Genomic DNA, 12708 nt, shown 5'->3' with positions numbered 1-12708 from the left:
GCAGCAGCTGGTGTTTGATGGCTGCCTCTCTATTACATCGACTTATGAGGCTGGAAGGCCTTCAGATGTTGTTGCTTTTGATGGTATAATTGAGGCCAAAGAGGGGCTTAAACCCTCTGTTGTGTGTTACACCAGCCATAGGGTTACCTGTGCTGCTTCCTTTCATCAAATTCCACTGCTCTGAGGTTATTCAATTCAGCTTTTAGGGGGCTGCATCTTTTCATAGTCTTGGACTTCAAACAGTAGTTCCAGAGAACAGTATCTTTAAGATTATATTCTGTACCTATGGTTTCAAGCCAGTAGGTTGCAGCTATGAGCACTAACACTAATCACTTAGGTCTACCATCATCCCCTCATGTAACACTTCTTGAAAATCCTGCATGTCCTTATTTCTTTAAAGTGTTGGAGAATCTCCCAGAGGGTTCTTTCATAACACCTGAAAAGGACAGTAGCACTCGCAGTCTTCTTGAAAGTCCCAGACAAGCCACAGAACTTTCTCCCACTATGCCCAGTTTTTTTACTCTCCATTTTCAGGAGGTATGGTGGACAAAAGAGAGATGGGATGGTATTAAGTCACAGCATAGACAATAATAAAATTCAAGGGTGGATTTCCATCGGAACAAGGGGCCTTGTTCTGGTAGTTTATATTTCTTCCACATGCACACTAGGGTACACTTCAATTAGGCTGGCATCTAGAACAGCTCCGTAGCGGGTGTCAACAGACCAGGGAGAAAGGAAAGCAAGGACCTTGCAGAGGAACAATGATTATTGGTTTTGAAGATAACTGAAGTCTTTGGCGGGAGTAGTTGGAATGGGTATGTTGAGTTTTGTAGGTCAATTTACCAAGACTTTGTTGATGGTTGCTATTTTAACTCTTGGTAAAACCATCGCTGGAGATCAGAGACAGAACTGAAGAAAAATGCCTCACTGAAGAAAGAAAAGAATGTGGTGAAGAGTATATGTGCTACACACACAACTCGTGTGACACATGGAACTCAAATGTTAAGTTCATCATGAATGGCGTGATACTTGTCATTCAGGGCTTTTATCAGGTTGCAGACAGCAGGCTCAACCCTCTTCCAAACTTCTTCAGGTCAAACAGTTTTCTGAATCAGGGACCAGGAGATGCCACATGTATGCCTTATAAGGGCTAGTGGGTGCTAGTGACTCCCGAGCACAGCCTAACCAATGGAGTAAAAGACTTGGGTCCAACCCTACCCATTTTCAAGACGGCTGAAGTGTTTGACAACACTAATCATAGGCTCTTAGGCTGGGGGTGCGGTTGCGAGATGTACTACGGTAATCTTAGTATCCTCCCACATCTAACATAAATTTCTAGTTTAGGGAATGTCACTGTACCCCCACTAAACCAGAGGCAGAAGTCTGGTAGAAAAAAGGAGAGTTTTCCAGGAACCAAACAGCGGATTCGGAAGAACTGTTTTGGCATCCTTTTTCCCTTCCTTTCTAGTGCACCCCCATTTTTATATATTTATAGAAACCTAGAGACGTAAGTTTGATGGGACAAAGTAGGTCCTTCTGCAAACATTGGACACAAAAGAATTGCTTTAGCATTCAGTTACCCTTCCTTTAAAGTGTGCCCACAAATGTAAATGTAAATGTACAAGTATTTATATAGCGCAAACCACCCACATCGCAGGCATCTAAGCGCTTGCTTAGGGAACCCGTCCTGTTATTCCCCTGTGAGATAACCCCGGCAGGGTATCCACAAGGTGAAAGCCAGGCATCCTGCCGCGAGGGGCCGATGTGGAGATTAAGCAAGCTATTGCCCAGAGTCGCAGAGTGTGAACCCGTGAGTCGAGTAGGCACCGGAGCGAGAATTATCGAGTCCGTGATGTTATATGTAACAAGCAGCCGTCCTATAAGGATGGTTTGACACACAAATAGCATTTGACACAGTAATAGCAAAAAGGGTGTTCAGTTCCACCTTGCACATTCAACCAGGTCCAGAATAGTAATTTCTGCCCATTCAGTTCAGCCTATTGTTTGCTACCGGGAGACACATCATCCCTTTTTCACGCCTATTCAGATGCAAATTACTGCTCTGCAGAAGTCAGAGAGCAAATGCAAATTTAGCCTCTAGGAACTTCAGGCTGGGAAAGAGAACTTTCTAAAAGTAACTTTTCCTTACTATTTATTGAACATTCAACTTCACCACTGAATTGAATTTGAATAACAATTAAAAAATGGTTTGTTCATTATTTTTGTAGCTCGTCCCATTCCATATAGTATAAGGAATTTACTCTGCACTCTGGTTTTGGTTGCCTGCTGCAGTGAAAATATCTTTTGGGTGCTAGTCATTGTAAGTACATTAACATTAGGTTTCTACATGTCCTACCTTTAAATGCCATGCACCCTGCCTTGTGGACTAGAAGGTCTACTTAGGGATGACTTATTATATTTTAAAATGGAGGGTTTAAATTGTCAAATGAGTTTATTTCAACAAGTCAAATTGCAATATTCTAACATTGCTACAATCAGTCTACACTGGTAGTCTTGAAGTCATATTTTACAATCTCACTTAGGTGGAGAGCAAAATAGCTGCTGCAGTGCTCTAGTGATATTTAACTTAAAGGCCCTGGGTACATTCTGTACCGTCTATTAGGGACCTAATGGGAAGTTAAATGTACCAATTAGGAATATGCCAATTCGACCATGTTCAAAAGAGGAGCACAGGCACTTTACTACTGGTTATCGGGGGTACAGTGCAGAGGTCTCAAGCGAACAAGAATATAGGGTCTAGAAAAAGGAGAAAAGTACAAGATGGCCACGCAGAAAAGGCACATGTATACAACCCTCTAACATGTTTGGCAAAATTGGCAGGCAGTTGGTAGTATGGAGAGATTGTGGATTTATTTTTTCTCTGCAAGGAGAAACAAAGAGCATAGTTTAAAATTGCAATGATCAGATTTTCCTTCACTTTTAGTACTACAATGACAAAGGACAGGGGGGCGTGGGCCTGTCTTTATGACAACAGGTCTCTGTGAAATGTGGATTAATAATCATAAAGCATCGTCAACTTGATTTTTTATCTGCAATACTTTAAAACATATACCCTAGTTTTAGTTAAATATTTTAATTTTTTTATTCAAATACATATTAGGTATTTGGAGTTTGTTTTTCGCCCAGTTTACCACTCTAGGCAGAGGGCAGCTATATGCAAATCAACTTCACTCCAAAGAAAATGGGTCCAGCACAAACGAACAGGACATGAACTGAAATACAGCAAAAGTGATCACAAGTGGTTGAGATTAATTCAAGCATTCCTTCTATCACAATTATAATTGCTTTAATGATGAAGAGTCACCAATAAATGATTAGTGTTAGTATAATACAATTCATCCTCTGTTGAAAAGAGTTGGATATAAAACAGAATTGGTGGTAATGATTTAGAAGCTCAAACAGGGATCACCAATAGACTATTGGACTACTCCACAATCATCGACTTTTATTTCAAACTGTACAGATTTGTAAGCGATATGAAATGCGATCTAAAAAGTCAAAATAAATAAATCTAAGTCGCTGCACTGCCATAACAAACACACAAGACAAAGCATTGTGTACAGACAGTAACCTATGTATTATGTAATTAATATAGCAATGAAACAGACAGTACCCTTATTCAATCTGATTCAAACTGTGAAAATATATTCAATAGAATTTTCTTTTTATGAGATTTCATGAGATTTTGAAAAAGGCTGTCAAGTTAATTGCAATATTATGTTAATAATAAAATAAATGTTTTGATTTTAGTTGCAGTTGTTTAATATATAACTAATCACTAATTACCTTTTGTAGTATCTGCCTCCCATCATGAACTGATTGTTTGGTGTAGGACATATTTTAAACCTTTGAATGTTTGTTGTGGTTCTGAAGTACAAGGAGTAGTCACCAGGAGTATTATCAGATGGCCTCACAAGGAAAGTGCCTGCTTGTCGAACTACACAAAACATTAGAAAAAGCAAATAAGACAATCCTGTTGAGACCAATACAAATGTGACATTACAATTTAATCTGGCATTAGCTTCAGTTTCTGAAGTTACAGGCAAAACAAAATTAACTTTGATATACTTGAGATTAATTAATACCATATTTGTGATCTGCTTGTTTTTTTTCAACTGACAACTAATATTAACAATTTGAGCAATTAATCATTAACCATATAGGCCAAAGTCCTAAACTCACTTACACATTTAAATACTCAATGCTTTCTAAAGATGACCACATGAACTTGTTTAAATTGCATAGTCCTCTGAATGTTATCTTTGATCTAACGTCTGTAAAGTATAGAATCAAACTTGATGTCAAGATGGTTAATAGTAACAAAATATTCAGATTACAGTGGAAGCTGTGGACATTTTCATCATAACCCCCTAAGTATTTCCCAGTCTATTAACACTTGGTGCATAAGCTTTGGAGCCCAGGTGTCAATGAACTCAAATGACCAAAGATGCATACAATTTCAGTTCATACCACTGCACAATATGGATTACCCACTGCTGATTAGTGGGCGTATATCATATGATTTTTAGTGCCACCCCACTTATCCTTGTGTAACAAAAAATCTTTGGCCACTAGTACACTTTTTCATTGTATCTTAGTAATTCAGTAAGCTATATAATACCTTTTGCACAAAAAGATGAAATAGCTAAACTTATTCAATGAACACCATTGATCCTACAACTTCTCCGTTCACAGTTCCTGGTGTTTTCGTTCCCAATATTGACGAGCCCCATGCGTAAATGTGTTAAGAGAACATCAAAATGCAATAACCATTAAGTATGAGGATGATCTTAACAAGAGAACAACATAAATGTTTCAAAGAACTGTAGTTGAGTTTCTTAGTTGCTGCTGCGTTTAACAACATATACATATGAATTATTAAGGAGTTTATTCTGTTGCGGAAATCCAAGGCACCATTTGTCATAGAGGAATTCCAAATCAGACTTTTATTTTCCAGATACCAAGTGAAGTCTTTCATTACATTTTCTATTACATATATATAATTTTTAAAAAAAAGATTTTACAAAGGAGGGTGACATTTTGAAAGAAAATTAACATTTTGAAATATGGGCTGATGTTCATGATTGTATTTATCCCAGCTCGGACCATTAGATCTAAACCCTCAAAAAAGCTGAAAGTCTTGTTATGTGATCACAGACTATTTTCAGGTTAGTGTTGTTAACTGACTTCACAGTTTATGTGATGATTATTCCAGGATACATTAGTAATTTCAGTTTAAACTAAAAGTAGGCATAATCAGTCTTCCTAACTAGTTCTGATGCGGGTATCAATGTTGGACTTTAGACTGATTTCTTGAACATAATTCAACTCTATTGAAAAGCCTTCTACAGATCATATACATATTTAACGTGAATATAGGCTTCACAAACCAAATAAGACAAAATACATAGAACAAATATATAATATTTCACAGGCCAGCCAACATTCCACTTGTGCTAAAACGTTATATCCATATTCAAAATTGTGCCAGTCATACTTCAATCATTCTTACTCATTCACATTACAGACCATTAAAAACAGTACAAAAGTGGAACCAGGCCATAATTTTGTATACAACTTCAATTAATAAATGTATCATTTAATGCTCTTCACTGATTTTGTTTCTAACGATATAAAGAATTACCGTTCTATTAAACAGGGCAATTTTATTCATTTCACGATTATTTTGCAATGACAAATACAGTGAGCTCTTCTAGTTCACATTCAGGTTGAAGTGGCACCAATGCGCATTTCGGTGCAAGACCAAAATATGGTACCACCTTCCTCAGGGAGCTACAGAACAGACCAAAAGTATAAAGTCCACAAGGAGAGGGGGAAGAACAAGGCCATCCACATTTAATTCAGCTGAAAGTTGGAGAGGATGAGGAAACAGTGAAAGCAATAGTCCACGCCTCTTCTGAAACCCCGGACCCTCTCAATGACACTTCTGGAAAGCAGCAGACGGACTTTCTGTAATAGGATGGACAGATGGTTGTCCAAAATCCGTTCTGGTGTACGAGGAATAGTGGCTGGGGAGAAAATAAAGGCAGGGCATAGCCATTTTGAACAATCTTTAAGACTCATCTGGCAGACAGGATGGATTGCCAACCCGGGAGGAAAACTGAATCCAGTTCCCGCAGGTTGGGCATTTACCACTAAAAGCAAGCTAAAGCAGTTTATTAGCCATTGTAGCAGGGGAGGAAGGAGTTGGAACACTAATGTCTTCGCTGGCCGGCACACTGCCTGTGAGGCCCACAACCTCAAAAAGACCAGGGTGTCTTTAATCCAGACCCCTGCAAAGGCCTCTAACTGCCAGAACTGGTGCAAACCCTGTTTGGCAGGGGTCAACAGCCCCAAAAATTGCGTTGGAACTCTGATACATTTAAAACGTCCCAACGAGGAGTCCTCTGATACTTTTTCTGGATTGCTCTAAACTCAAATTTAGGTTTTCTAGACCCTCTATCACTACGGATTCAATGTGCCAACTCGAGACAGAAAACCAGCTGGACTGCAACCACCCCACAACAATCAAAGCAATATGTGAGTGAAGGAAAATGCTACTTACCAGTATGCATCTGTTCTTACACTGTGCATTAGATCTCCACCTGGTGTTGGGCTTGGGTGATTGGATGTTGTTGTCGTCTTGGATGAAACTTTGTACTCACCAGATAGGTGACACCTCCCTTAGACGATAGTGCGCATGGGCATCAGCTCCATCCTTCGATTGTTTTTCGCCACAATAGGAAATGATGGAGTCAGTAGAAATAAAGAAGGGATGTCTATGCGTGTATATCTAATGAAGATAGAACTGGAACAGATACAGGCCCCGGGGAGGCTGGAGGGCATGTAAGAATCTGCAGCTCTACATGTCAAGAACAGATGTATACTGGTAAGTAGCATTTTCTGTTTGAGGCATATGAGCTGCAGATCTTACACTGTGCATTGATTGTAAAGCAGTGTCTCCCCTTGCGGTGGTCACCTGTATCTGTTGCAGTAGTTTGAAAGAGAGTTTAGAGGACAGCTTGGCCTACTGCAGCTTGCACATCAACACAATAGTGTTTAGTGAAGGTGTATGTTGTAGACCATGTTGCTGCCTTGCAGATGTCTTCTAGGGGAATGTTCCCCAAGAAAGCGATGGAGGCTCCTAGTTTGCGTGTGGAATGCGCTCTAGGAGGAACTGTTAATGTACGTTTTGCTTTGTGATAGCATATCTGTATACATTTTACAATCCACCTTGCAATTCCTGCTTTAGAGATGGGGTTGCCTTTATGTGGTGGAGAGAAAGCTACAAACAGTTGTTTTGTTTTATGAAACAATTTGATCCTATCAACGTAATAGAGAACAGCTCTTTTTACGACTTTGTTACATTGTAATTGTAAAAATTGGTTCTTGTATAGTGAAAGCTTGAATTTCACTAATTCTCCTAAGAGAGGTAATAGCAATAAGGAAAGTTGTTTTCCATGTGAGAAATTGCAGTTCACACTCATGTAAAGGTAACAAAAGGGGGCCCCATGAGCCTTGTAAGTACAATGTTTAGGTTCCACTTTGGAGAGGGTGGTAACCTACGAGGAATGATTCTCTTTAATCCTTCCATAAAAGCTTTAATTGCAGGTATTCTAAATAATAACCTATGTGGTCTGTTTTGTAGATATGCTGCAATGGCTGCAAGATGTAAACGTATAGATGAATATGCTAGATTACATCTTTGTAGATGGAGAAGGTAGCAGATGATATTCTGGATGGAAGCATCTAGAGGATCAATTTGATTATTAGTGCAGTAAATGGTAAATCTCTTCCATTTTGCAGCATTGCAAGCTCTAATAGTAGGCCTTCTGGCTTCTTTAATGATAACCATACAGTCTGGTGGCAGGTTAAGGTAACCAAACTCGAAGACTTCAGGAGCCAGATGGCCAGATTCAGTTGACTTGGATCTGGATGTCTGATGTCTCCATGGTTCTGCGTTAGCATGGATGGTGTCAGACAGTCTTTGGTGTGGAACTAGAGAGAGTTCCAGCAGTGTGGTGAACCACGGTTGGCGCTACTAGGATGAGTTTGAGAGACTACTGTCTCAGCTTGCGTACTACTAGTGGTATTAGAGGTATTGGCGGCAAAGCGTACGCAAATCTGTCTGACCAGTTCATCCATATCGCATTGCCCTTAGACAGCCGGTGTGAAAACCTGGCAGCGAAGGATGGGCATTTTGCGTTTTCGTGTGTGGCAAACAGATCTATGTCTGGATGACCCCACTTGTGAAAGAATGGTAGAAGAACTTGCAGATGTAGTTCCCATTCGTGAATCTGTTGCGTCTGTCGACTTATCAGATCTGTTATCTGATTGTGAACTCCTGGAAGGTGTTCTGCAAACAGATATATGTTTTGTGGAATGGCCCATCTCCAAATGTTCTGAGCGAGCTGGGAAAGTTGCAGGGAATGTGTGCCTCCTTGTTTTTGAATGTAGTACATGGCTGTCATGTTGTCTGTGCGGATCAAGACTAGCTTTGTTCTGTACGTGTACTTGGAAGATTTTCAGTGCTAGGAATATTGCTAGCAGCTTTCGGTGATTGATGTGAAGCACTTTTTGTTGAGCAGTCCATTTTCCTTGAGTTGTATGGTGGTGCAGATGGGCTCCCCATCCTGTGAGGGATGCGTCTGTTGTCAGTACTATTTGTGGAACAGGTTGGAGGAGCGACCACCCTCTGGACAAGTTTTTGGTGTTCCACCACTGCAGAGACCGATGTGTGCGGCTGTCCACCAACACCAGGTCTGTAAGTTGTCCTTGAGACTGATTCCACTGATTTGATTTTGATTTGATTTGTCAACTTGTAAAGCGCGCGAATGCCCAAAGGCGGCTTGGCGCTATGACAGACCCCCGGCTCTCGAGAATGGTAGCTAGAGCTGTGCAGAAAACAACCAGGTTTTTGCTTCCTTTCTGAAGGATTTCAAGGATGGGCTGATTTTTATAGCAAAAGGCAGCTGATTCCAGGTTCGCGCTGCATGTACCAGGAAGCTTCTTCCACCCAAACTAGTTCGTCTGAATTTTGGGACCCTAATGAGCTTCAGTTGGCCGGATCTAAGAAGTCTGGTTGGTTCATATTGTTTTAGATGTTACTTCAGGAAATGTGATCCTGTTCCCTGAAGTGCCTTGTAGGCCAGGTACAGTGATTTGAATTGCACCCTTTTTGCAATTGGCAGCCAATGCAGGGTTTTTACTTTGTGGCTGATTGGTTCAAACTTGGGTATGCCTAGAACCAGCCTGGCTGCTCCGTTCTGCAGACGTCGTAATTTGGCTATGATTTTTGTCCTAGGTCCGGCATATAGGCCATTCCCGTAGTCCAGTCTTGATGTGCTAGGCATTCCTGCAATGGGCCCATTTGCAGTCTTGCATATGGTACAATAAAAATGCAAGATGCCATCATGCCTATTTGTTGCATGAACACTCTGGCTGGGAGAGTGTGTTGGTTTTGAAACTTTGTGACTAAGGCTTGAATGCTCTGTATCCTGGCTGGACTGGAATAAGCTAGAGCTGTATTGGTGTTTATGGCAGCCCCTAGGTATTTATGTACACAAGAGGGCTGAAGGTGTGACTTGGTGTCGTTGATTGTAAACCCCAAGTTGTGCAGTGTTTGAATTGTTTGAGATGTGTGTAGGACACACTGCTTGACTGACTTGGTTTTTATGAGCCAATCGTCTAAGTATGAGAAGACGTGCATATGTTGTCTTCTGAGATGTGCTGCTACTACTGCTAGGCACTTCGTAAACACTCGTGGTGCAGTTGTGACCCCGAATGGAAGGACTTTGAACTGATAGTGTTGTCCTTGTAGTACAAATCTGAGATACTTCCTGTGAGAAGGATGTATAGGAATGTGGAAGTAGGCGTCTTTGAGGTCTAGTCTGGTGAGGAAATCGCCTTGTTGCAGAAGTGGGAGCACTTGTTGTAAAGTGATCATGTGAAAATGATCTGAGTGTATATACACATTGAGAGGCCTTTGGTCTAGAATTGGTCTTAGTGTCCCGTCCTTCTTCGGTATCAGGAAATAGAGTGAGTAAACCCCTGTTCCTTGATTTTGCAATGGAACTAACTCTATTGCGTCTTTTTGTAGCAATGAGAGTACCACTTGTTGGAGCAGTGTTAGATGTTCTGTGGACATTGGACCCTGTCTGTGTGGTAAATGTGGAGGCGTAGCTGTAAGCTCTAGGCAGTAACTATACTGGATAATCTGTCTTGCCCACTTGTCTGTTGTAATGGAATTCCAGACAGGTAGGAACTGTGTTCATCTCCCTCCTACAGGAGTAGAAAGCTGTTGGGGGAGCTGAAGGAAGTCACTCTTTAGTGGTGGAGGAGGTTTGATTGTTATTACCTCGACCTCTTCCCTTGTTGTTGTTGCCTCTGCAGCCTCCTCTAAAGTATCCTCTATTGGAGGATGTTTGTGTATTTGTCTTAAAGGAAGCTGAATTGTCTGCTCCAACTTGTTTGGAGCCTCCTCTGTAGAAAGAGCGACGAAAGGAGCCTCGTGCTTGAGTGGACTGCAGAGCTCCCATTGACTTAGCTGTGTCAGTGTCTTTCTTCATTTTTTCAAGTGCTGTGTCTACCTCTGGACCAAACAATTGTTGTTGGTTGAATGGTTGATTTAAGATAGTAGTTTGCACTTCTTGCTTAAATCCTGAAATGCGTAGTGACGCATGACGTCTAAGGAGGACACTGGTGTTTATTGCTCTGGATGCAGTGTCTGCTACATCAAGTGCGCATTTAATAGAGGCATTTGATATAAGCTTACCCTCTTGTATGAGGTCATTTGCTTGTGCCTTATATTGATCAGGTGATGTTGTAAGAGCTTCTCTAACTGATCATAGTGAGACCCGTCTCATCTTGCAAGGAGGGCCTGTGTGTTAGCAATGTGCCATGTATTGCTAGCTTGGGCAGCTATTCTTTTCCCTAAAGCGTCTATTATCTTTGATTCGTTATCAGGAGGTGGTGCTTCGCCTGATGTTTGGTAATTTGCTCTTTTCTAGCGTTTGAAACTATTAGAGAATCGAAGGGTAGCTGTCCTTTAATGTAGGCAGGGTCCCACTGGAGTTGGTCTTTACTTTTTCTCTATCCTTGGGTTTATGATTCTAGCTCGTACAGGATCTTTAAACACTTCTGGTGCATGCTTAATGACTCCTTTAATCATTGGCAGTATTTGCACAGATTTTAGGGAGTGTTCAAAAGTGTAATACAAAATCTTCCTCTGCCTCATCTGAATGCATAGTGACATTGTAATAGATGGCAGTCCTATTAATTAAGTGTCCAAACCCAATATTGTCTTCTGGAGGAGAAGGTTTAGATGGATAAGTATGTGGGTCAGGAATATCTGGTACATTTTGTGGGTTTGGATACTCCCAGTCTGGTGAACCTGTTGGGTAGGGAAAAGGGTCATCTGGGTCTCTCCCTCCCCCCATGCTATACTCATCATCATGAACATCCTGAGGTGGTGTAGGTGGTGGAGAATGAGAAGGAGAATTTTGAGGTGAAATGTTTAAAGGAAGAGGAGGAGAAGGAGATACAGGAGAAGAAGGGTGCATAGGAGATGTGGCAGAATCCTTCTTCTTGACAGGCACTGGAGGTGTAGGTGCTGTATCGGACTTCCTCTTCCTGTGCGGTGTAGTGGAAACATGTCCTGTTTCTGGATCAATGTAAATCCTTTTTTGTAAAGGATCTGGTTGGAAAAGCTCCTCTTCTTGAGGCACAGCCTTCGGCGCCGTTTTTTCAGTTCCGAAGCGGTTTATTGCTTGTCTTTAGCTTTAGGAGCTGATGTTGAGTCCTTTGGCGAAGATTTCGGCACTGAAGATATTGTTTTTGGAGCCGAAGCCTGTTTCGTGGACTTGGAAGCATTGGCAGGCTTTGTCTGTTTCGGCATGGAGGGTATCAGCTTCGCTGTGGAAGCTGTTTTCGGGGCATCGGAAACAGTCTTTGTTGTTTTCGGAGCCGCTTTGTCTCTCGGAGTCGACGGTTTTGGAGTGTCTTACGGAACCAGGTCTTTTTGTTTCGGTGCTGAGGGAGCAGGTGGTATCGGCACATGCGGTCTGCTCGGTATGGAGCTACCGGAAAGCTTCATTATTTTCTTTGGAGCTGGGCTCGATGGCGGGGCTTTCGAAGTGTTTTTTCGGTCTCGACTGGGCCCCGCAGGCCGAGTGTTGACCTTTGCCTTTGATTTTGGTGTTTGGACTGAGGTAGGGGCAGTGGTACTCACGCGTTGACCTGAAGGTATGGAGTCATCGGAGTCATCTGCCTCGGATACGATCTGGAGATCATCGGAATCATCTTCTGGGACGCATGGACCTTCGTCGAAGATATCCACCGGTTCCGGAGCTGATCTCTGCATTTCGCGTCGACGGGCCCTCCGATCTCGAATGGTCATTTTCGATTGAAAGGATGCACAGGCTGTGCAGCTGGATTTGTTGTGTTCTGGCGATAAGCACAGGTTACAGACCTCGTGATGGTCACTGTGTGGAAATTTTGCTCCACACTTTGGGCTTCAACAACAAATTGACCGAGTTCCCTATGGCAATTATTTCTGTTTTTAACGTAAACGTGGACTGTATGTTACAATTTACTTTTTATAAACAAATTTCTCTCCTATATATTTGGGATAGCAAGTCACGCGTTCACGCATAGGCGGTCATGACTCAAAAAATAAAAGAATGTGTC

The 12708-nt window shown here is 41.6% G+C and overlaps 1 protein-coding gene across 2 annotated transcripts in view; it reads right to left on the bottom strand.

Annotated features, from left to right (window-relative positions):
• RASA1 (RAS p21 protein activator 1) overlaps nt 1–12708 on the bottom strand; it is a 926777-nt gene that overhangs the window by 744519 nt on the left and 169550 nt on the right. For both annotated transcript variants that reach the window (XM_086960862.1, XM_086960861.1), the window contains exon 8: nt 3808–3958. In XM_086960862.1, coding sequence (XP_086816988.1) covers nt 3808–3958 — 151 coding nt within the window. The remainder of the gene's footprint in view (nt 1–3807; nt 3959–12708) is intronic.

The sequence above is a fragment of the Lissotriton vulgaris genome, chromosome 3_1 (assembly GCF_964263255.1).
Source record: "Lissotriton vulgaris chromosome 3_1, aLisVul1.2, whole genome shotgun sequence".
In the NCBI taxonomy this organism is placed as follows: Eukaryota; Metazoa; Chordata; class Amphibia; order Caudata; family Salamandridae; genus Lissotriton; species Lissotriton vulgaris.
Note: the sequence above shows the minus strand (reverse complement) of the source record. Positions and strands in the feature narration are given on the sequence as shown.